The sequence below is a fragment of the Nipponia nippon genome, unplaced genomic scaffold (genome assembly GCF_047370975.1).
Source record: "Nipponia nippon isolate SJK-2023a ecotype South Korea unplaced genomic scaffold, ASM4737097v1 scaffold_5, whole genome shotgun sequence".
NCBI classification, from domain to species: Eukaryota; Metazoa; Chordata; class Aves; order Pelecaniformes; family Threskiornithidae; genus Nipponia; species Nipponia nippon.
The window spans coordinates 48,250,042-48,274,584 of NW_028262369.1; the positions used below are offsets into that span (position 1 = coordinate 48,250,042).

At 59.0% G+C, this 24,543-nt stretch overlaps 2 protein-coding genes across 5 annotated transcripts in view; both read right to left on the reverse strand.

Annotated features, from left to right (window-relative positions):
- Positions 1-1,981, reverse strand: part of TEDC1 (tubulin epsilon and delta complex 1) — a 77,059-nt gene extending 75,078 nt beyond the window's left edge. For 3 of the 4 annotated variants that reach the window (XM_087732537.1, XM_087732536.1, XM_087732534.1), the window contains exons 1-2: positions 1,768-1,957; positions 751-829 (exon numbers count right to left, since the gene is read on the reverse strand). In XM_087732537.1, coding sequence (XP_087588663.1) covers positions 751-829; positions 1,768-1,932 — 244 coding nt within the window. In that variant the 5' untranslated portion in view covers positions 1,933-1,957. Of the gene's footprint in view, positions 1-750; positions 830-1,767 lie in introns of all 4 variants that reach the window. The other variant, XM_087732535.1, reaches the window with a different exon arrangement.
- A 9,124-nt stretch (positions 1,982-11,105) lies between these two features.
- CRIP1 (cysteine rich protein 1) lies at positions 11,106-15,363 on the reverse strand. Its single transcript, XM_009462519.2, has 5 exons — positions 15,233-15,363; positions 12,170-12,264; positions 11,994-12,051; positions 11,814-11,861; positions 11,106-11,457 (listed from the first exon to the last, which is right to left on the reverse strand). The coding sequence occupies exons 1-4, from the start codon at positions 15,270-15,272 to the stop codon at positions 11,821-11,823; spliced, it is 234 nt and encodes a 77-aa protein (XP_009460794.1). The 5' UTR covers positions 15,273-15,363; the 3' UTR covers positions 11,106-11,457; positions 11,814-11,820.
- Between the last annotated feature and the right edge of the window lie 9,180 nt (positions 15,364-24,543).

Here is a 24,543-nt window from a genome sequence, read left to right on the forward strand (position 1 = left end):
TTTTTTTTTTGCTTTCAAGGGCAAAAGTGGATTTTAAGTGGTTTCAGTTTGAGGAGACCTCTGTCCATCACAGACAATCCCATTCTCAAAACTTCCTCTGACCACAGACATCTTTCACAAGAGAAGTCTGGGGAGTAGCATCGTACTTGGAATAAGATACATTTAAGAAGTAAATAGTGCTCTGTCATTGTGAGAAGCCAGCCTGCATTCAGCTTCTCTCTGGAGTAGTGGTCCTGTCCATAGAGATATTCATGGTCCCTCTAAAATATTCACACACACTTTGTTTTGTCTAGAACTTCAATCCAAAACACTGCCTTTATGGGTCACATGCTATAATCCATGGCCCTGACATAGGAAAGAAAATTAACCACAGAATCACGCATCATATCTGGAATGGGGAAAGAAGGGATCAAAGGAAAAATAAATCTATTTCTGTAGCTATCTCTGCAGATGCTGAGAATGCATAAGATCATCGCAGAGATTTACCTGCAGTGAAACGCCCAAGGGAAGCAAGAGCGCCTAGCAGACACAAAACCATCCCGGTTTCCTGGGCAAAGCAAGCCAAAGAGGAGTAAACCTGCCTGCACACCCGTAATGCAACAGTAAGAGTCAGTGGCATAAACTAAGGTATTCAAAATGGAGCATTTCTGACAGGGAGCAATGAGCCAAAGAAAAGATGCTACAAAGCCAGTCCCAGTAGTTCCCTGGGACAGACAGAAATCGCACAGTCAGCCAGACTGACTAGGTTACCTATGGCATCAGACTCGGTCCACTTGCCTCCGTGGATTTGTTTCAGAAGAGCATAGAGCAGCCTCCAGAAATCCAGGCTCTGCAAAAGAAAGAGAGGGGTAGGGGGAAGATCAGCAGGCAAAAGATCTGTCACATATTTAGCCTTAATTAGGCAATTAAACCCATATCTGAGCATCAGTTGTTACATGGAAGAGCACACCTGCATTCTGTCAACACTGCCGAATCAGGCAGGTTCATGTATTAGCTGTCTTATGAACAGTACCTACAGTAAGGTGCACTCAAAAAGAGAAGGGCTACTAATACTGACTGTACAGCAAGACCCAGCACTTCTACTTTCAGGCACAGGCATACACGAGTGCAGCTTCCAAAGTACCTGCTCTGATATAACCGCATATGGCACAACTAGCCTGTAGTCAAACAAGCACCTGAAGATGCTAAAAAGACCTGACCGTGATAGTATTAAAAACTCACAAACAAGTGGCAGCACACGAGTGGGAACTGGAAGTCATTTCTTGGCCACACAAGGACAACACGCTGACAAACTGAAACAGCGATTCTTACAGTTAGGACTTCAGTCAACACTCGTGAAATGCTTAAAATAGCTAACGAAGCAAGTGGAGCACCCTGCGTGTGAGGTGGAGGGTCACGTAAACCCCTGAAGCAGAAAGACCCAAGGCGGTGTACAGTAAAGGGAAGCAAACCTCAGGTGACTCTAGAAAAGGTGTTACAGACCACGGTGAAATATCGAGCTTTAAGCTAAAAACCACCAGAAAATAACACCCTTTCAAGAGCAGTGAGTTTGCAGAGTCGCACAACGCAGTGCCGGCTGGGGCCCACACAGAAGTCTCCCCATCCAGGCCCTGGCCCCATACGGCTGTCCCTGTCCCCCCCAGAGACGTCCCCCACCCGGGGCTCGCCCGGAGCGGCTGTCCCTGTCCCCCCTGGGGGGCGGGGGGGGGGCAGTAGGCAACAGCGGGAGCCGCCAGCGAAGGGTGCCCCGGGGCGGCCCGCGCTCACCGCCTGCGGCCGGTCGAACCTGGCGCGGCGGAGGGTGTCGGGGGCGGGCCGGGCACTGGGCGGCAGGGCCCGGCACAGCGCCCCGACGGCGCCCGGCAGCGCCCGACCCCGCCGCTGCTGCTGCCGCTGCTGCTGCGGCTGCTGCTCCCGCTGCCGCCGCCTCATCGCGCTCCGCCGCCGCTTCCCGCCCTCTGCCGGCGCGCGGCGGGCGCATGCGCAGCGCGGCGGGGCGGCCCCCTCCCTTCCGCTGAGCCCGCCCGCTGCGGCGCCCCCTGGCGGCTGGGAGGAGCGCTGCGCCGCCGCGCCCCGCGCCGCCGGCGGGCGACACGCGTGGGCCGCGACACGCGTGGGCCGCGGCCCGGCTGGGCTGGGCGGCCCCGGGGCTTCTCCCTGGCTTCTCGTCGCCCGCCGGCCTTCCCGATATTGGTGCTCCCTGTGCTCGTGCCTCAGGGCAGAGACCTCGCTCCTCGCCTCCCCTGGGAGGTGCCCTGAGTGGGAAGCACCCGGGGGGGCGGCGCACGTGCAGGTCCCCTCTCGCCACCCCCCCGAGGCAGGGCAGGCTCACCCCCAGCCACGGCCACCTCGCCCGCCCCGCCAAAAACCCCGAGCGAGCCCCGCGAGCTTCCCCCACCCTTCCCGGCTGAGAGGTACCGCAGGCCCCCAGCTTCGGCTTTGCTAAAAATACGACTCCGCTGCTGTCGGACCACGAACGCGCTCCTCGGCCGATGGGAGAGCGCACGGGTTTGGCGGCAGGGGCTGGGCACCGCTCCCCGGCCCCCCACCTTCCTCTCAGTTCAACGGGGTGTGACGCAGGCAGCGCGGCTCCCCGGGCGTATAAGCTCTTAACTGAAGCGATCCCCGGGATTAATCCTTGGTGTGGGGAGAAACGGGCCTGCCGTTTGGGAGACAGCCCGAGTCTCTGAGATGGAAAGCCCGCCTCTTGGCTGGGGTTTACATGGCCGAAACCGGGCCCTGAGATGGCTTCCCGCTGCGGGCCTCACAGGGGGACCACAGCGGGCGCGTGCCAGGGACACCGGTCTGCTCCACCGGCACGGCAGGGATCCTGCCCGTGCCCAGGCGTAAGACCCGCTCGAAACCCCCACCGGTGGTTTCTTGGCCAATTACCCAGTTCATAACCCATTTAACGTGCTATCTACGGATCTAGCGCCATGCTTTTCCTTTGTTTTTTTCCCAATATCTGAACACCATGAAATAACACGTGAAATTCCTTCCAGCTAGGGAATGGCCTCTTGCAGCCAAACGGCTGCTCGCAATGAGGAGAGAAATTGCATTGGTCCGACAAGACCTTCAGCAAAGCCTGCTTGCTAACATGAACTGCGTTTGCACTCTTTCCCTCTGGTCGCTGCCCCTCCTGCCTCCCACCCCTGCGCCGGGGAGCACAGCCCTTTCTGACGCCGAATGTCGCATTAGTGCTGTCCCAGTTCTGTGGATCCTGGCTGCTGCTCCAGCCGGCCCTGAAAGGACCCTTGGGTGTGAGTTATCCAGGCTTAAGGATTTTTACAATATCTTCTCTAGCAGCTGTTGTCTCACATCCTCCTTCTTTCCTAATGGCCTGGAAAGCATTTTCCTTATCCCTTGTCCAGCTTTAGCTCAGCAATCTCTATCCACTTCTTCGCTCTCCCTCCTAACAGGTTTGGCATTTCCATACGGTTCCTGGCCTTTGGTTCCCAACAGCCCATAAAGTCCTTTTCTATTGCGCGGAGCCTTATCGGACCTGGATAATCCTCTGCTGTCTTTGGCATGCTTCTTGGCTTTCCATACCTTGCTGCTATCGGGTGCTGTCTGGTCCCTCCATGACACATCGCTTGTCTATTTCCCCATCCCCGCTGCAGTCTCCGGGCAGGAGGACCTTCAGCTGGAGCCAATTTCCTGTGTTTTCTTGACCACTCCATAAACCCTGCTCAAAGCCATCCCTGTCCCCACACACATTCCTCTGTCTAGGCCTTTCCTCCCCGGGGCAGCTGCCTGCTTTGCCACTGCCGAGACAAGGGCTCTCCTGCAGCACCCAGCGCACGCACCAGTGGGTGGTCCTGCCCATCACCCCCACTCTGGGCTCCTGTCCCCCAGCCAACGCACCAGTCCCCCGGCCGGTGAGCATCACTCGGCACAGGAGCGGCAGCTAGGATGCACGCCATCCCGGCATGCCAAGAGATCCCGTGCCGCCTTTCCATCCCACTGGCTGGACCAGCCCCGCGGCGCCCCGGAGCCAGGCTGGCTGCCCTCCCAGCCAATGTCCCCTGGTCCCCGGCCCCGTGGCTCCCCCAGCACGCAGCTGCGTGGGCGTAGCTGACACAAGACGCCTGGCGCTGCGGAGGGTTGGCACCTGGCCATGGGTGAGTCGGACACCAGGAGGCAAATCCCAGCCTCTCCAGCACGGCACGGCGGGGGTTTGGTCCCGGCACGTGAGGCCCCACTTGTCTGCTCTGCCGGCTGCCTGGGCGGTTTTCCCAGGGTCGGAGAAGCCGATGGGAAGGCGATGGTTTCCTGCTGCAGAGATGGACCTTGTGCTGTGGACAGAGGAAGGAGGTGACGGTGTGACAGCCCCTGGTGTGCTGTCCCAGCAGGGACGGCGATGCCACCCCACCGGCAGCAGGGCCCCTGCCCCACTGCATCCAGGCCACCCTCACCTCCCCTGTCCTGAGCCCCAGTCCCACGGGGACAGACAGATGCAAACGAGCAATGACTGGCTGATGTCAGCACACCACTCTGATGTCACCGTGTGCACCTGTGAGGTCACAGGAGATCAGCGGAAGCCTCCAGGATCCTCTGTATGGCAGGGGGAAGCAGGACGGAGCTGGCTCATTGGCTCGACCTGCCCAGCCGCTCCTCTAGGCCCCCCAGCTCTGCCCCGGCACCAAGGCAGTTTCGGGAGGAGCCGAGCTGCAGGTTGCCCCAGCAGCAAGCACGGCAGTGGGGGCCACAATGGGAAGGGAAGGCCTGGGCACGTACTGAGAGGCCAGGGATGCTCCTCCTGGGGAGAGGTCACTGGGCCTCACCCTCTCGCAGTTCCCGGGGCTCACGTGGTGCCGCGCAGCCGCACAGCCATGCAGCCAGCCATTTTTGGTGCGATGTGTCAGCTGGGGTAATTTCCGCCTCGGGTGACTCAGCCAGGACCGAGGGTGCCTGTTTGCACCCGCGCCATGGCAACCCACCACCGCAGACGGCCCCACTGTTTGCAGCCGTTGCCAGAGATGACAGCCACATCCCATTGCCTCATGCAGATTGTATGCGATAACGGCGATCTCTGCTCACTCCAGCAGCAGCACGGCTTCCTGGTGTCACCTCAGCCCAGCCCTGCCAAGGGCAAGGTGTGAGCTCTCCTCCTGGGAAAACAACCCCTTTGCTTTTTTATTTTTATTATTTTTTTTAATGCTTTTATCCCCATGAAGGCGCAGGCAGGAGCCAGCCTGTCTCCTGGCTAGGCCCCCAGCCATGCATCGATGCTTCCCATGCTCCACCGCCAGCTCAGGACAGCCAGAGCTCCTCACTCCTCTCCTCTCCTCTCTCCTCCCCGCAGCAGCAGCAGCGGCTGAACAGACATCAGAGCAGAGCACAGCTGCTCTCCCTGCCCATGCAAGGGAGGCTATGGGTGGCCATAGCATTTCACACCCTGAGCAGATCAGGCAGGCTGCACCGCTTCCTATTGCAAATGTTTCCAGCTCCTTCCCAATGCCCTCCCGGCTCTTTTATACACGCACTCTCTCCCCTCGCTGGGACACTGGGTTAACCCGAGCAGGAAAAGTCACAGCCTGGCAGCAGGGCGAACATCATCCCCTCAGGAAGGAGCAGAGCAGCACAGGGGCTGTGAACACAGAGCGCCTGCGTAGCGGGGCAGGCCTGCAGCGATGCTGGGCCCCACACTGCCTGGGGAAGGCTCAGGGATCACAGCTCCCACCGGGCGTGGAGCAGCCCCAGCATCTGCTGCGGCTGATCCTTTGTGGGCTCGTGTCTCCATCAGCCGAGCAGCCCTCCCTGGCAGGGGAGAGGATGGTGCCTTCCAGACCGGCCACCTTGGGATCTCTGCTGTTGTAGTCCAGCCGTCAGCATGCTCAGAGCAGCCACGTCAGGTTGCAAATAGACGTCTCCTTGCCAGAAAGCAATGAGCTGCCTCCTGGCACCGTCCTTGCTGGTGGGTGCAGGGGGTGCCGATATTACTGGGCTGGCCAGCACACATTTAGCACGCTGAATCGCATCACGTAACAGTTACAGATCAGTGGGTCCCCACGAGGGACCGTAACAGCTACACAAACACTCTAGTGCAGGTTTTCCTGGACACAGTGAATCAGTCTGCAACAGGCGTGTGGGTGGGCTGTGGGGCCAAAATTCAAGGTCAGCTCCCAGCAGTTGGGTGCTTACTGTAGGCGTTGGCGTTTCAGGCCCTTTGATGCAGGGTCTGCACTTTCAGTACAATGAGTGAATTGGGAAGGATTAGAAAAAAAAAAGATCTGAGATCTCGCAATTCTCTGTTCTCAGGAGTTTCACCCTTTCCTTTTTACTTAGATAGCCAAACTGACATTCCTCTGCATGGAGGGAAACTCCCTCTGCCTTCTTTCCCCTGGGCCTTTAACCCAAGACTCACCAAAGAAAGACAGAGGCTTTGCCGTGAAGCTTGTACCTTCCCCCTTGGAAACTCTCCCTGTTTCCTTGAAAATAACACAAGAGGTGTGTGAAAGTAAAACACAGCTCTAGTGCCTGATGCCAACTTTTCTCGGGCTCCTTGCTGGGGAAAGCCACCCAGGACCTGGCAAACGTCCCCAGTGCTCTTCGCACCCAGCTCCTCTCTAACACTGGATCATCAGCACCAGGGATGGGGTGATAGAGGAACAGCCCGTGCCCTCCTCTCCTTGCTCCCTGATTAGACCTCAGTCTCCAGTACCACGATTCAGGGTCTCGTCCGCCTCTCGTTACACCCCTGGCCGTCTGTCTCCCCTACCCAGAGACCCTCTGCCTTCAGTATCTTCAGCTGCTTCATTATTTGCTGGGGATGTTGTTGCCCATCAGGAACGAGGTTTGATCCCCTCTTTGCCACCTCTGCAAAGCTGTTTCTGCTAGTGTGACGGGGCTTCCCCAACCCGTTGCTTTGCAGAGCTGGGCTGGGAAGTCCCAGCTCACCCTGTGAGCTTGCAGAGCTCCTGCTGCCTGACATCAGCTGCACGGTCCCTCTTACCATTGCCCAGATAAGAAGAAAGATTTCTGAGGCATTAGGAGATGGGCAGACATTTTCTCGACTGCTCTCACACAAGATATCAGAGCTTTTTGAACTTAACACAAATCAGCCTTATAAATACCCAAAGCGGTGGTGAGCTGGGTACCACCCAGTTGCAGACCAGCTTTGTCCCCATGAGCCCCATGCAGAAAAGAGCAGGAACCCCTGCAGCCGCAGCCCCCATGCCACACTCCCCCAGCCCTGCCTGCACCCTGCCTGCACTCTGCCTGTCCCTGAAGGGGACACAACTTTATTTGCAGAAACACACTGGCAGGGAAACAAACTGCTCGCCCCATGGCAGGTGCAAGGGCTGCCCTGGCCCCGAGGTGCCAGAGCCTGCACGGAGGAGACGCAAAATCACCACAAGGGAAGTGCCAGAGGTGTCACATCAGTGTGCCCATCAGAGCTGGCAGGGGAGGCTCGGTGGCCCCACTGGTATCTCAGCGGGGCAGCGTTGAACCAGACTCCCCGGCTCCCCAGCATGTGTTAGCCCAGATGTGAGCTGTAGCCCAGTCCCATGGCCCCACTGGCAGGACACGGCCCTGTCCCCAGGCTGCTGCTTTCGCTAAGGACAGCCCTAGGGAGCAATGCTGAGGGCAGCGCCCTGCTGTAAGGCTTCCAGCCTAAGCTGTCCCCCTTACCAGCTGTGGGCTCAAGGACACATCTGTCTCCTGCTTCGGATTCAGGTCTGTCCCATCTGCACTGGAAGGAAGATGCAGGGCCAGGCAACCCACACCAGCCCCTCCTGCCTGCACTCTGGCTCCACCGGGGGCTGAAGCAACACCCTCATCTCTTATAGATCAGCTAAAGGACCCCCCAGCCCCCTTTCTGCCCTCCTCTCCTTTTTTCTTCTGTACAGAAAGCCGCAGAGCCGGGGCGGGGAACAGCAGCAGTTTAGTTTCTGAACCCATCCTGTTTCCTCTCCTTTGCCAAAACCTCTTCTACTTCCCTATCCAGGGCGTTGGGGCTCGCCCGCACCCAGCTGTAAGAGGAATGGGCAATGTTTGTTTTCTTTGTCACAGCGATGAAGTGTTTATAGCAACCAAGGCTCAGCAAACCACAAACTTCACTGATCTCAGTCCAAGCTTCCGAAATAATGGCAGAGGAAGCACAGCCCCTTCCTCTGGGGTCAGCAACGGTGGTGTTTCAAGTCACCGAAGGAAGGAACCTTTGTGCTGGGCATCACCGTGCTGGAAATCATCTGACACCTTTTGGTGTCCCAGATGGGCACCCTGGGGCTGGGGCTGTGCCCTGACCCCACCTGCAATGGCAGCGATATCCCCGTGGCTGCTGGCTGGTGATCAGGCGGGACGTGGGGGCTGTCAGCCACCTCCTGAAGGTCTCCTCTCTGCCTCGAGCAGTGGGAGCAGCTGGTAGGGCACACCGAGCCAGCATCCCTTGGCTGCTCCCCCCCAAAAAAGCTGGGATTTGCCCTGAGCATCCTGCTCTCACCATCTCCCCTGTTGCAGGAGCAGCACAGCCAGGGCATTGCCACACTGGGAGCAAAGGGACCATCCCTGCCTGCCCCTGCCGGGGCTCAGAGCCGACAGCATCACAGACAAGCTGTGCTGGAAGCCACGCTGCTGCCTGTCTGCACAGCTCATGCTCCAGGCCACAGAGATTTACTGTTCAATGGAGAAAAGATTGTGTCTACTGACAGCCCACCTCCCTGGCGCGCCAGCCGCTGCCGAGCCTCACTGCGCATCGGAGGGGAGCACCTGGCTCGGGCGCAGATTTCCTATCCAAATGTGATACAGCTGTTTCTGCTTCCTCTCCAAAGACTGAAGCGAGTTTTAAAAAATCAGTTTATCATGTATTTTCTTTGACCAAGGCTCCTTGCAAATGTGACCCGCTCTTGAACTGCCCAACCTCATGGCATCAAGGCTGGAGCAGGCAGAGAGCGTGACTTGTACAAGCACAGCACTGGCAGGGGAGTATCCTGACAGCAAGTCCTGGGGCTAAATGCCATCTCAGTGGGAGTGCCTGTTGCAGGGTGGGCAAAGAAATAGGACAGCCTGAAGGAGCTTTTTGCACTGGGAATCGATACCCAAGGGCTTATTCCCAGAGCCTGCTGGAGGGACCCCCAGTTTTTGCCTCTTCTTCCCCCCCCCCCCCCCCCCGCCTCCAGAGAGGCGGCTGCAGGATCGGGTTTAGCTTCTTTGCAGGTTTCCTGAGGCTGCACAGACCTTGCACAGTTCCTACATCCCTCCACGCACCCAAGGCGGGAAAAGCCACCCCCAGCCACCACCCCTACACTGCACATCAGTGGCAGGGGCCGAAGCAAACAGCAGCCCCAGGCAGCACACTGCAAATGGCAACACACTGCCTCCTGCCCCAGCTGCGGCCACTGCCCAGAAAGGGCTTCCAGCTGAGGTGCTGGATCACCCCAGCCTCTCCCCAAGCAGTGCTTGCTCTTCCCTCTCTCTTGCTGGTTCTCTGCTTGTCCTTTCTAGCTTGGCCCCTTGCACCTGGAATTACCTGCTCCTGAAAAGTTTTGGTGCCAGGCCCTGTTGGGAAAGACCAGGAGCCCAATTCACAGGTCCCTTTCCCAGCTGGACACACTTATGCAAGCCCAGAGGATGACAGGGCTTGTGTTTCCCATTATTTTTAATGCTGAGGGTAAACACGATCTCACTGGCATGCTCAAAGCTGCTGAGATTATATCACTAATTTGCTTTGAAGTCCTGTTTGCAGAGGAAAGCCATCTCCCCAGTGCCGCAGGGGCAGGCTGGGTGCCAGCGGAGGTGCAGAGCAGGACCGTGTCTCACTTGCCGGGAGCTGTGGGTGCTGGCAGCCCCAGGAGGCTGCTGGCGAGGGCAGCGGTGGGAGCAGGAGGGCAGGGGGCCCTATGAGACCTGGCTGGCTGGGAGGCGCGGTGGTGGCCACACAGCGATAGCCGGGGTTTGCCTTTGACACAGACGCCTGCGTTTGTTGTGCTGACTGGGTGGGAGGCAAGGCAGCGCCGGCTGGTCAAGTTTGTCCCGCTGAAGTGTGCCTAGTGGGTGCAGAGTCTTTTGGCATCAAGCACATGGCAAGTTTTAAGATACTTATCAGATCAGGCTGCTTTTGACACTAGACATGTACCTCTGACCCCTGAGGCTTTTGGCCAAGTCCCAGTAAGGCCAGCGTGACGGTAAGACGCAAAGCAGTCTCTAAGGAAATGCATGCATAAACCATAGACAAAAATATCCCAGTGTGTTGTCAAGTATCTGTGAATATGTAAATGGAGTGGTTCAGGTTAGGGAAATAAACCATTTTAGAAACATCCTTCAAGTCGACATCTTTTACATCTGTCAGTGTTGTTCTTCCAGCAGGGCAAAGAGGTTGAAACACAAAAGAGCAAAGCACTTGCAAGCCAGCTCTCCCTTTGTAATACTGCACCTTTGCTTTCCCTACCGAGGGAGGCTGGCTCTGCCTCGCAGGTAACCTCCTGCCTCACGTGGCCTTTTCGTACGGCTGCTCAGAGCAAAAGCAGCAAACACCAGGTTTGCCTGATGTTGCCTGAGTTAAGCACCTCCCAGCAAGACACTTCCCTGCCCCAACTGAGGGCTGCAAAGTGCCATCTCAGATCCAGGAGCAAAGGGGTCTGCCCACGGGCATGGCTTTCCAGCGGGCACTGCCAGGGGCTGGGACATGGCCAGGAGGCTGCTGAGTGACAGAGAGACCCTGGGTCAGCAGTCTCAGGCCCCCGTCCAGCAGCACCGTGTACCTCTGCTATAACCCCGTGACAGCCACAGGCAGCAAGAGGTGGCTCACGGCGGGAGCCACCACGCTTTGGACTTCTGCAAATGTCACCCCACAGACTCAGTGAGGCCATGGGTGGGGTAGGACCTTTGCCCTGAGCCCAGGGAGATCCCAACCGCAGACAAGCACTGGCACGACACCCACCACCAGCCCTCCCAGGGGCTGCTTTCACCCCCAAGGCTGAGGCCTGGGGTGGGCAGCCAAGGGCAGGACCCCAAGCACACCAGGAGCAAAAGCACATGGAACAACCACACGGCGTGCGGCTCGATCCAGAGGCTACATGGGATCCTTAAGCAAGCAGCAAGCGCCTCGCAAGCGAGTCCCATGGGACCCCCCCCGTTACAGAGAGCACAGCTGCTACATGGGGGAAGCATCTTTCGGTCTGGGTTTATTAAAGACTGAGAATACAACTGTGGGCCCAGCCATGAAAGCTGGGTGCCAGAAGCAGGGCTGGGTTTTGGCTGGAAGGGTGCGGTCTCCTCTCCAGGCAGCCTTCAGCAATACCGGCCAAATTTCCTATCCAGCAGGGCGTCCCAACGCCCCCACCCCGGCAGCACTCCATCTGGAGGGGAGCCCCTCTCCGCACCAGCCCCAGCCTTGGTTACTTATTGCTTTTAACATGCTAGTCTAGTAAAAAGTGAATTAAAAACAAAAATGCATGTCTGTCGCGGTGCATTTGTGCTGTCTTCGGGCTGCGCTGGGAACCCTGGCCGTCAGACCTGGAGAGGGATGGAAGAGAGCGGCGGATGAAGTCAGGCTGGGCTGGGAGCAGAGACATCCCAGGGACAACGGTGCTCCAGGACAGACCCCAGCTTTGCCGACAGGCCACAAAGCAAAAGCCTTTGGTGTCCACTGCCAGAGCTAAGCGGGTGCCGACAGTCACTTGGGGCTGGCGGAGAGGAGAGGCTGGCACCCAGTAGGTTGCTCACGAGCACCGGCGCAAAGGCTGGGAGTCACAGCCAGCCCAGAGAGATGCCGCGGCGTGCCTGCCTTCCCCGCTTGCCTGGGAGGGGGACAGCCCCGGCCAGCCCGCCCAGCCAGAGGCAGGAGAGGAGCTCCAAGGGGAGTCACCAACCTGAAGTTTACTTGAACGTGTGGCTCTCGGCTCCTCCCCGGCCGAACCCTGGAAGAGAGCCAGAGCAGGGTCAGCCTCGCCACGGGACAGCGAGCGCACCGAGGGATGCACCTCACCAAGAGACGGAAGCCCTGAGCCCCCTTCCCCTCCCTCCCACAGCCCCAGCCACAGCGACCCTACCTTTGGGCCCGAACAAGGCAGCATAGCAGGGGTGGTTGCAGTACGGCTTGCCATCATGCTGCAGGGAGAGAGAAAGAGCATCAGCCCCGACCGCCCTTCAGCTCCATCTCTGCCCACCCCACCCCTCCTGCAGCCCCTAGCTGCGGGGGACAGGGACCTCCTGGGCTGCTCCTCACCTCTGCATGGCCTCCAGATGTCAGGGTCTTGTTACACTTCTCGCATCTCAAGCAGGGCCGGTGCCAGTCCTTCCCCAGAGAAGTCACCTTCTCGGCTGCCACGGAAAGGAGATGGGTTAGTTGAGGCACTGATCAGTTTTGGCAGGTTGGCCTCCCTGCCACCAACCCTAGGGAGGACATTTTTGGGCATTTTCTCAAGTCTATCTGTCCAAGACAGAGGGCACCATGTTTCAAACCCAAGTGCTCGCTGTGCACGTACATCACCGTGCACATCCAGGCGTCCAGATCCGAAACCGCAGTGCCGTGCCCAGGGTGAATGCCACCGCATCTATGTGGACAGACCAACTTCCATCTATCTTCCAAAGATTTGGGGACCTCCCACCTTCCAACATCAGCCTGCAAGGGGACGAATTTCTCCCCAGCCAGCTGGAGCCCAAGCAATCACGAGAGTTGGCAGGGGCGAAGCGGGGATGCTGACGAGGATCAGGGAGGCAAAGCCATCGCCATGCCCTGCCCTGACACAAACCAGTCCCCTCCAGCCGCTGGCGCTCTGGCCACAGCTCTGATTTTGAACACACTGTGGCAAACCAGAGCGGGGCTGGAGCTTGGCCGAGGGTCAGGTGGCTGCGGGGGGGACAACGTGCTGTTTGCTGGGGCCAGGCGCATTTATGGAGAGAGCAGGGAACACAGGGTGGCTTTTAATTGTGGCACAGCAGGGGAGGAGGGTATTTTCTGCAGACACATGTGCTCATCCTATTGCCAGCTGTGCTCCTGGGGATTTATTAAGCAATAAAGCAGAGCTTTACACAGGAACCCCGTCAGAGCCAGGTCCGAGCACTCTCCCCATGCCTGCAAAAGGAAGTCGAGCAATGGGATCAAGCCGCTGATGGCCGCAAGCGCCCTGGGGGTCCCTCAGCAGCCTGAAGCACCTCTTCTTTGGAGTCCAAATATGCCCACAACAACTTACACAAGGACCAAGCTGGCGGCTGCAGAGGTGGGAGCGGAGGCAGTGCCCAAATATCACGAGGCAGCCCTGCTGCCATCCCCCAGCAGCACAAAGAGCCTCCTGTGCCCGCAGCCCGGCGGGGGCCGCAGCATTCTCCCTCTGGCAGCCCCAGGAGCCCGAGCCTGGCCCAAGGCAGGGCTCTCCCATCACAGCGTTTCTGGACGGAGCTCAGCCTCCCCATCTCTCACACAAGCATTTGCACCAATGCTCAGGCAGGAGCTCTGCCAAGGCTCGCTGCAGCGGGCTCCCCCTCGGCTCTCAGCCATGCAGGCAAGATTCCCCTGGAAAGCTGGTGGTGGCCCTGCAAACCCCATCCCCAGTCTTCTCAGCATCATCTCCCCCTCATCCCTCTTCTCTACAGACACAATTTGTCCAAACGCAGTCCAAGGCATGCCCCAGGGTACCCCGGAGCAGGGCTTGCTCTGCCTCCTCTACCAGCACTCCTTATCTGCAGGCACAGAAATCAGGCGGCAAGCTCAGTTCTCCAGCCACTTTTGAACCCTTCTCAGCCTCTGCGTCAAGAGAGATAGTTTTGTAAGAGCAGCCTGATAAGTGCGGGGCCAAACCCCTCCTTGGTCAAACAGCCCCATCCTGGCACCTCCGTGGCCGCACCTGCAGGCGCGGCAAACCCAGTTCTCCTGGACTGGGATCAAAGCAGATCCACAGGGACACGGGAAAGGCAGACACTGACACCAGCACCTTGGTAGCTCCTGTCATCAAGCCACGTGGGTAAATGAGGTGCCCCAGGCCCCTTGGTCGTGGGAGGGAGCCATGAACTGTACCCTGCTGAAACCCAACCTCAAAGCCTGGCTGCAAGGGGTGAGTTCCAGTTTAGGCAGAGCTGTTCCCCGACCACGGGAGCCACGTCGCCAGCAGCCCTCCAGGCAGCGCCCACGCCAGCCCCGGCACAAGCGCCAGGGTGGGCATCACTGATGGACAGGGCTGTTTGGCAGGGAGAGCAGCCCCTGTGTTTGAGCCTCCAAATTCTTTGGCAGAGCAGAAGTGGAAGATGGGGCCCATGAACACGCAGAGCAGAAATAAGGCAGAGAGAGCAGAAGTCGGGGACGGCACTCGGATCACAGATCCCTCATCTCTAGTAAATTAGAAAGCAGGGAGTGTGTACAAGCTGCTCCCAGCAAACCCCCTCAAGTTCAGCCAAACCAGGGAAGAGGGGAGGTCTGGCAGACAGAGCCTGCCTGTTCCAGCAGCTGCCGCCAGCAGGGCGAGAGGCTCAAACACCCCAAATATCCTTGGGCAAGACAGCAGGACCATGGCACCAGAAGGGGCAGCAGCGTGGAGCTTTGGGGCTCCAGTTTGGAGGGAGGACATCTGCCTGAAGCCCAACAGCAGGCAGAAGCCCAACAAGGCTCGCGGCTAGCCTGCAACAGTGGCTTAAAAATAACACCCCAGGGCTCTCATCTCGCTCTGATAAACCACACAGGACAACATGTGGGCAACCCACTGACCCAGGAACGTGCCCGAGGGCAGGATTTGCCCTTGGGCAGGTGCTGGCTCACCTGCCCAGGCTTTCAGAGCAGGGGGCTGCGCCAGCTGGGCCTTTGGGCTCCAAACTGAGCAGTCTTCAGGGCTGGCCCAGCTGCCTGCCTCAGCACGGGGCTGCGGGCGATGCTGGGAAGGAAACAGGGCTGAGCTCCCATGCCGTGCCGCAGCCCCGTCTGCAGGCTGGGGGTACCCACTGCACCCCACACCGTGCAACGAGGCACCTCCTCCTTGGGTGGATTTGCAGGGCCACCCACCTGGGGATCCCCGGGGGCCCACAGCGGCAGGGGTACGTAACTTTGGGGCACCCCAAGAATTTGCAATGCTGGGACGAACAACATTGGGGCGCCCAGGACCCGCAGCGCTGGGGTGCACAGGGACCTGTAAGCACCAGGGTGCCCCGGGGACCCACAGCATCGGGGTATGCAGCACCGGGACACCCCGGGGACCCGAAGCCCGGCGGGGTGCAGCATCGGGAGACCCCGGCTTAAGCAGCCCGACAGCCCTGCGGTCCCCGCGGGGTGGAGGCGGCCGGGGAGGGAGCAGGAAGCCCTTACCGAAGTAGACCTCCTTCTGGCAGCGGGGGCACTTGGGCATGCTGTCGGCTCGCCTCGCCTGGCCTCGGGTCGCCGCTCGCACCGGCTGTGGGATGCTCCGCGCCCGCCCCGCCGGAGTCACTGCGCGGCCGCCCCGCCCCGCCCCGCCCAGATGTGCGGCCCCGCCCGCAGCTGGAGGCAGCAGCCCGGGGCACAGCCCTGCAGGGGCTCCCAGGGCGGGGCCCTGCACCCTTGCATCCTGCACCCCTTGCAGCCCTATCCCCCTGCACCCTTTGCCCCCTGCAATCCCTCCATCTGCTCCCCCTGCACCCCTTTCACCCTTTGCATCCTGCAGCCCTACACCAGTTGCACGCTTGCACCCTGTACCCCTTGCACCCCTGCATCCACTGCACCCCACACTCTGCAGCCCTGCCCCCTCTGCACCCCGAGCTGCTGCACCCTGGCTCCCTGCCTCCTCCCTGCCCGCGCTTGTGCTGTTCAAGTGGCCAAGAGCCCCTTTCTGAGTGGGGCTGGAGGTGTGATTGGCATCTGTCAATTAACCACGCTCCCAGATAAAGATTCATGGGGCGCTGACCACCAGGGCTCACCCCCTCTGAGCACAGATCTGTTTCTGCCAAGGAAGCGTAAAAGTTGACCCTCGGGCAGCGTCTCCTGCCCGTGGGGAAGTTTGGGGTACGAGATGAAGCAGGAGGGAGCTGTAGGGCTGTAACCCGTCTCGTGCAGGACCTTGGGAATGGTGTGGGTGCAGGACATGGCTCTGCTCACTGAGGAGAGCCAGCCCATCTGCGTCGCTGACTGTTGTCATTTTATTAGGAGTGAGGACTTGCTGTTCCTTTGTGCTTGGCTGCAAAGGAAATGAAAAGCCTATCCAAAGGTCTGTTTTGTATGAAACAATCCTCCCCAGGGCACGTTGCTGTGCTGCAAAGGTCACGAGGGCTTGTGAAACCCAGCGCCAGGATGCCTAGTGTCTGCCTCCCGAAATGCAGGGCACCCCTCGCCCTCCCGCCAGCACAAACAGGGCCCTGTTGACACCAGAGCCCACCCCTGGGTGCAGGAGGAGAGGTGGCGAGCTGTGCCTGGAGGCGCAGCTGGGATTGCTATATGATCCAGCCTGGCTCCAGCCTCCATTCCCAGCGGGAGCCCTCATCCCCGCTGGCACTCCCCGCTGCTGCCCTTGGTCCCTGGCTCGCCCCACCTGCTGGCAGCCCCATGGCAGGCTGGGGAGCCCCTCCGGCACGCTGCTGCGAGGGCACCGCTGGGCTCAGCAGGGTGGTCAGCAGCCCGCACTGGCAGGGACATCGCTGGGAAGCCCGCTCCCAGCTAAGTCATGAGTCATGCTGAGACAGTGTCTTACAGTATGGGAGGAGAGAGATGTCCTGCAAGGGCTGCTGCCTCCACCCTGCCTCTTCATCCTTCCCACCTCAAGGCACCACGCACATGCAAGCACTGCATTTCATCCACGTCCCCCTGCACCAAGCCGCAGCACCCTGTGAGGACCCAGCTGCGCTGCCCGGGCCAGGACCCCTCCCTGCAGCACTCAGGGTGCAGCTGGCACCATGATGAAATACAGGGGACAGGGCACGTCCTCTCCCCTCTCCGGTGGCCCTGCTTCCCCTCCCACATGGTGCCAGGCTGCTTTGAGGCCACTGCCCGGCTAGGACAGCCGTCTTCAGCTGTGCTCCCTTTTAAGGCAGGTTTTGTGCCAGCAGGCAGCTGAAAACTGGGCTCTCGCAGGTCTCCTCTTGCTGGGCCAGCGCTGCAGCCGGTCCCCATGGACCGCTCAGCCTGCAGCAGGAACACTCCTTTCCCAGCCACAGCAGCCCATGCTCCCGCATGGCACTGCACACCGACTGACCCGGCTGAAGCAGAGCCCAGCTGTCCCCTCCCCTCGGTTCCTCCACACACTTACTGGAGACTGTTCGCACAACGGAGCAGGCACAAAACCGGCGGCAGCTCTCACAAAGCGGGCGCCGCCGAGCCGCACGCTGCTCTCTGCCAGGCCTGCCCGCACGGGGCTTTACGCCTGGCAGCCACCCCCTGGCCCCCCTGGTTTAGCCTGGCCAGCCCTGCTGCGGGGATGTGCACACCTTGGGCTACCCCCAGCCTGCTTCCCGAAGGGGTGAGCCGAAGCATGGTGTCAGCGCATGGTGCGCTGTGCAAACCTATGGGAATTACAGCAAGCCAATATTGGGGTGAAGGTTGCCATGGGTCAGTAGCCCCAGTTTCTATGCCCCCGCCAGGGCTGTGCATGTATCCCACTCATCACCACTGCCCTGCTCTCATCCCATCAATCAGTGGGCATGCATGGCAGCAGGGCAGCACAGCAGAGCCGTCAGCGGAGGGCCCCCGGAGGGGAGGGAGGAAGGGCTGCAGGCACTCCCGGAGCACGGCAGCACCTCGGGAGCCTGTGGGATGCAGCCTCTTTTTCGTTTTACAGGGAGTGAGTCCATAAACACTCCTAATGCTGGTGTGTGAAACCCATCAGCAGGCCATGGGGGGGAAATGGTAAACCGAGTCCCCACCAGCCCGTGCTGGAGGGAGCTGGCTGGAAATGCTGTGGCAGCCCAACGCTTGGGGTCACCACTCCTTCTGATATCCAGGGTCCCCCTGGGAGCCAAAACCATGCCATGACTGTCTGCAAACTGTTTCGGAGAGGCAGTGAGCAGCGGCCAGCTCGTCCCTCTGCAGCAGGACGCTGCCCACGGTGCCATGCCCAACGACACAGGCAAGGGCGGACAGCAGGCAAGCTCTGGTGCTGGGCAGAGACGGCTCCAGGGAGCAGCAGGAGAGGGGCAGGGGTGGTGTCAAAGCAAAGCCAGGTCCCAGCCCAAGCACCGCTTCAAAGCAAGGTTCACAGCCTGCCAGGGAAACAACCCAGCCAATGCCAATGGCGAACAGCCGCCTCAGCAAACCACAGCATTATCTTATCTGTAGACCTTGTTTCAGCTAATTTAACCATTAGAGCAGAGCACGCCTCAGCTGTCTGTGCCCTCTGATAGGAATCTGTGGGTGAGGCTCCATCCCGGAGCATCAGGCGCCAGCACGCCGCAATGGCATAGCAACAGCCCTCGGAAAAACCCAGGCTGTCCCATTTGTTTGTTTGGGTGGCGTTGTTATGGCCAGGCTCCCCTCCCTGGTCCCTTAGCGAGCACCAGCAAGAGCGAGCACCAGCTCCCCAGGTCCATCTGCAGCACATTTGGTGCAAGATCCTCACGGCCCTCAAGGGCCCCCCAAGACTTTCCCGAGCTCTTAGGGCAGGGTTGCAAGGCGAGAGTGCCCGGGCACGCCGGAGCTGTGGGCACACGCTGCCTGCCCAAATATCCCCCTCGAGCAACTTGGCCCCTGGTGGTTACTGGAGCAATGACCGGCATTTTAGCAGGCAGGGCAGGTAACATAAGCTGATCTGTTTTGCTAACATAGCAAGAAAAAACAGCTATTTCCGTGTAGGAAACCAGCCCATCTGCCAGGGTGGCAGGTCCCAGCTCTCACTGGAGCGGGGCAGGGGCTCCCACGCTTCTCACATCACGGCCCCCCAAGCACGCTTGCACGGGGGGGAGCTGATGCACCAGTGAAGGCGCAACTCAGAGGCAGGCAGCACCCCAGTCCTAGGGTTAGAACACCTCATCTAATTTCTTCCCCAGCTCTGGATCCTCCCGAGCTGGGTCGCCCACTGTGGAAAATGTGACTAAGGAAAATCCCGGCGCGGCAGCAGGGTGATGTGCTGGTGGGGCACATGGGGCAGAAGCGGCTGGAGCCACAGCCGGTGTTTTCCCAGTGCTCACACAACTGCAAATCCTGCAAAATCTCCCTCCCTGGCTGTATTTCAGCCCACACTTGTGCAAGTCAAGGGCCTGCTCAGCCAAGACAATTTGTTGTAAAATATGCTCTACCCAGCCCAGCACGGGGCTCTAATTAGACAAGAAAATTATAGGGTGGCTCGAAAAAAGCCCAGCAGAGGCTGGGGGGAGCTGCCAGACACATGATCCCATCAAAAGGCCCGCAAGATGCTGGCGCCGCAGCCCTGCGAAGCAGCACAGGGTACCCCGCGGCAGGGGGCCGGCGTGCCCCGCCACCCACTTGCCTTCAGTCACCTCCGGATTTGCACGTGGCTAATCCCATTACCGCCGGCCGGGAAAACAACAGCACGAAGACAGCTGTCAGGGCAAATTACACCCTAAGGAAAAACTCTGGGGTACGTCTTCATAAAGCTGACAGGCGGCCAATGGCTGGGCGTAATTGGGAACAGGACAGCAGCGGGAAAGGCAGTGCAGGAGCTGGGGCTTGGGGAAGGGGCTCAAAAGGGCCACCCTGGAGGACGCTGGCAGGACAGCCCAGCACACTCACCGGCACGCTGCTGCTGGTGCTGTAAAACCCCAAAGGGTTTGAGCCTGTGAAACACACTCACTGCCGTGCCGAAATCTGTGCTCGCTGTCCTCCTGGACGTGGTGCAGAGTCCGTTCTGCCGTGAGCACGGGCAATCGCGTGGCTGTTTTGCAGAAACTGTAAAAACATTTCCAGCCCGGTTAAGGCAGCTGGCTGCCCACAGCAGTCACTTGTCAACCTCAAGAGCCAGGGTGTGAATGATTATCACGCAGTTAATATTACACTGCGTGAACAATAATAAACACGGGAGCCCTGGGGCAGCTCCCGGCCCGGCGAGGCGCTGCCGCGTGGCACAGGGACTCGGTGGGCACGGGCTGAGCCCTGCTGCCAGGAGAGCGTGGGGCTGCCTGCACAGGGCCACGCCGGGGATGCAGCTGGGATTTCCATCTGTGGGACAGAAGAGTGCAGTAGCTCTCACCCGCCTCTCCAACCCCTCCAAGTCCGAGCTACATGGAAAATCTCCTCTGATTTCATCCAGACACCATTCCCTCAGTCTCCCTGAGTACAGTCTGGCCAAAGTCTCCACTACCATCTGCTCTTTTCTGCAAGCTTTCCATTAGTAGCAGCCCAAGGAAACCTCCTGGCTACATCCTGCCAGGGTTGGGTTTGGTGCATTTTCCTGGCACAGCTCCGGCTGTTTCTGTTGTGGCTATCAAATCCAGCCAGGATCATCGAGGAAGCAACGCCCGCTGCTTTGGGAAGCTGCCCAACACCCGTGAGGCATCGCCTCTGCCTGCCAGAGAGATGCAGATCCATGCTGGGGGCTGGCGGGGAGCGTGGACACAGCTCAAAGGCTGCTCGCAGGGGACCAACGCCAGGGACCACCTCCCCATCCCTGCCCTGGTGTGGGGCACTCGCCTGGTGGCACCGTTTGCCTGGGCTGGGTCCAGGCTGTTGATGCCAAACCTTTTATTCCTGGTTAAAAATTCACTGGAGGTGAGGTGAAGGGGGGCAGAGGTGTTTGCTCTCTCTGTCAGCACTCTGCTCGGCATGGTCACGCCATGGTGGTGGCACAGGGAGGGGAGAGGGATATAGCTGCTCCACTCTGCCTTTCCCAAGTAAGACGGAGGGTCAGGACAGAGCAAGAGAAGCCACAGGCTGGCACAGCCATTAGCAGTGTGCATGCCTCCATCCCACCAGCACAGCTATTCCTCCCCCAGCAAGCAGCCCCAGAGCACTCCAGGAGCCCCCCCGAGCCCCAGGGTGGTCCCCCGGCTGCTCACCCCACTGGGAAACTGGCTGGTGATAGAAAGGCTGCTGCAGGGCCCAGCCTGCATCCTGGGGGGAAACTCCCTTGTGGATGCCCCCAGGCAGCACCAAACCGCTGAGGGACGGAGCCAGCACCTTCCTCGGCAGTGCCATGGCCGGAGCCTGCACCAGCAGCTCTCCCTGCGTCACAGCCCAGTGCACTGCACTGGCAGGGGGATTTACAGCCCAAATCCTCCTCTCCTTGGTTTCACGCTGTTCCTCCTTCTTCATCCCTGCCTGCTCTCCTACACCCTCTCCAGTATTTACAGGCAGTACTTTAACCTCCCCCTGGGGCTGAGCCAAAGCCTGTCCAAGCCAGGGAGAGCCACACCACTGACTTCAGGAAGTATCGGAGCCAGTTCTTGGCCCTCATGGAAGCAAGCTGTGCTTACTGGGTTGCTTTTAATACCCCTTCTTAAATCACATCTTCCAGCACTTCGTCCCTTTTGGCTCCTATTTATTGACTTCCCAGCAAATGCTTTAACTCTGTCCTGCTTCACCGCCCAGCTGTGCTGCTCCAGCCCCTGCCATGGCAGAGCCGTGCTGCCAGCCACAGCCGTGCTCTCCTGCCATCTCCCCGCATTTTGGGAGCCCCTCCACACCGCAATGGTTGCATCTCCCATCGCTGCACGGACTAGCTCAGATGTTGTAGCACAGGGCTGCCCTCGTCATTCCTACCCCCACCAAGTCCCTCCCTGGTGTTTTCCATGTGTGCAGCCTGCTGTGCCCCTCTGGGACCAGCCTGTGTACACTCACCAGTCCCTTTTCTGGGTCACTGCCCACAGCGTGAGCGATGCAGCCCCGTTTCTCGTGGCATGGGCACCCTCAGCCTTCTGTTGAGAAACACCACTAGGTGACAACCCTGCTCCTCCCGCAGCTCGGGGATACCCGGGCTGGCACTCATCACCCAGACTGTCCTCAAAACAGGTTGACCACCGGTGCGCCATGGCAGCTGGTGGGATGCCTGCCCTGTGCCCAGCGAGGAGCTGCAAGGCACAACTCCCCGCTGAGCTCCGCTGGCTGCCAGGAAAGCTGGGAGCTGGCAAGGGTAATTGCCCAGGACAAGTTCACAGGGCTTGGGGGATTTCCAAGCAAAGCTGCATCTACTTTGTTCTCTATTTTCCTCTGTACCCTGGAGACCATGTCTGTAATCACCAAAGCCCTCCAACTTTTTTATCCCACTATCAAACCCGAGTTGAAAAAAAATAAAATATTTGACATCCCTGAGGGGAAGGATGTTTTCCAAGCCTCAAGTAAAGGAGCATTTTCAGCTCCCATAGGCCTCCCAAAAATAAATACAAAAAATGCACCAAGGATTAGAGGCCAGAGCTGCCTTCTCTGCTCAAGCAAAGTGCCACTCTGCTGTGTCAGTGCCCCGGTCCCCACACCGACCCGGCAGTGCAGGGACAGCCCTAACCTCTCGGTGCACACCCAGATAACCCCACGTGGGATCCCAAAGCCCCGCTACATCCTTCAGCTTCCTGATCTTAACATCCACCCTGCGGGTACCCGCTGTACCTGGGGGCCACGAGGGGTGTCCAGCCCCCCTGCCACATCAGGGTGGAGGGACAGTAAAGAGACATTACCCACCTAGATCCTGAGCAGCCGGGTTGTGCCCTTTGGGGTAGCAGGAAGCTGTGACGGATGCAGGCTTCCCAGCACCGCCTTGCGCAGCGGAGCTGAATTTTGTCTATTTTTAATTTCATTGCATTCCCCAATAAAACTCTCATGGGGAAAAGAAAATGTAAGCAAAAAAAGAAAGAAGAAAAAAAAAAAAGCCAGCCCCAAAACAAAATAAAATCCTGTGTTTGATGGCTGCCGCCTGGAAGCGGGCAGCAGCCAGGATGCTGTACATGCCCTGCCTTATATCCCTTCACACCCAGAACCAACCCAGGTACCAGTCATTGGGGCATCCCCTCCCATCCCTGCCACCCCAAACCGCCTTCCTCCCTATCTCAAGACCACTGGCTTAACTAGTCCCAGCAGTCCTGCATCAGATCCTTCCCATCCCACCCTGGCCATGCTCTCGGTCTCAGGTAAGGCCCCGGGTGTGCCTGGCTTCCCGCTGCAGCGAGCATCCTTCCCGGAGGCGCTGGGGAGGGAGCCTGCTGCGTGGCCCGGCATCGAGAGGCCAGGGCCAGAGCCCACAGTGAGGATGCTGTTAGGGCTGCTGGCCAGGCTGGGTGCACAGCATGGGGCCAGGTGGGTGCTGGGGAGGGCAAACCCCCGCTGAGCTGCAGGTGGGGTGGGGGGGGAGGAAAATCGGGCTGTGCAGTCATAGAATCATAGAATGGTTTGGGATGGAAGGGACCTTTAAAGACCATCTAGTCCAGCCCCCCTGCAATGAGCAGGGACATCTACAACTAGATTAGGTTGCTCAGAGCCCCATCCAGCCTGGCCTTGAATGTTCCCAGGGATAGGACATCTACCACCTCTCTGGGCAACCTCTTCCAGTGTTTCACCACCCTCATCGTAGAAAATTTCTTCCTTATATCCAGTCTGAATCTGCCCTCTTTTAGTTTAAAACCATTACCCCTTGTCCTATCGCTACTGGCCCTGCAAAAAGTCTGTCCCCATCTTTCTTATAAGACCCCTTTAAATATTGAAAAGCTGCAATAAGGTCATTCCCACAGCCTTCTCTTCTCCAGGCTGAACAACCCCAGCTCTCAGCCTTTCCTCGTAGCAGAGGTGTTCCAGCCCATTTTTGTGGCCCTCCTCTGGACCCGCTCCAACAGGTCCGTGTCCCTCCTGTGCTGAGGACCCCAGAGCTGGACGCAGCACTCCAGGTGGGGTCTCACTCAGAGAGAGCAGAGGGGCAGAATCACCTCCCTCAACCTGCTGGCCACGCTTCTCTTGATGTGACCCAGGATACGGCTGGCCCTCTGGGCTGCAAGCGCACATTGCTGGCTCACATCCAGCTTTTCATCCACCAGCACCCCCAAGTCCTTCTCCACAGGGCTGCTCTCAATCCCTTCATCCCCCAGCCTGTACTGATACCGTGGATTGCCCCAACCCAAGTGCAGGACTCTGCACTTGTCCTTGTTGACCCTCATGAGGCTCACACAGACCCACTTCTCCAGCCTGTCCAGGTCCCTCTGGATGGCATCCCATCCCTCAGGCGTGTCAACTGCACCACTCAGCTTGGTGTCATCTGCAAGCTTGCTGAGGGTGCACTCGATCCCGCTCTCTGTGTCATTTATGAAGATATTGAACAGCACTGGCCCCAGAATGGACCCCTGAGGGCCACCACTTGTCACTGTTCTCCATCTAGACATTGTGCTGTTGACCACTATCCTCTGGATGCAACCATCCAGGCAATTCCTTATCCACCAAACAGTCCACCCATCAAATCCATATCCTTCCAATTTAGAGAGGAGGATATTGTGGGGGACGATGTCAAAGGCCTTACAGAAGTCCAGATAGATGACATCCGTAGCTCTTCCCTCGTCCACTGATGTAGTTACTCCATCATAGAAGGCCACTAGGTTGGTCAGGCAGTCGGGGTCCATCAGGGAAACTCCCTGCTGCAGGAGATTGCTACAGGCTAGCAAAAAGGCTGGCATATTAAGCTCGTTAATTAATGATGGTAAACAATGCTTGCAACGAGAGCTGGGTTTGTGCCAAGGGCCTCACCAGCAGCTGCACTGGGTCCCAGACGGGCGATGGGGATCCCCCACCCC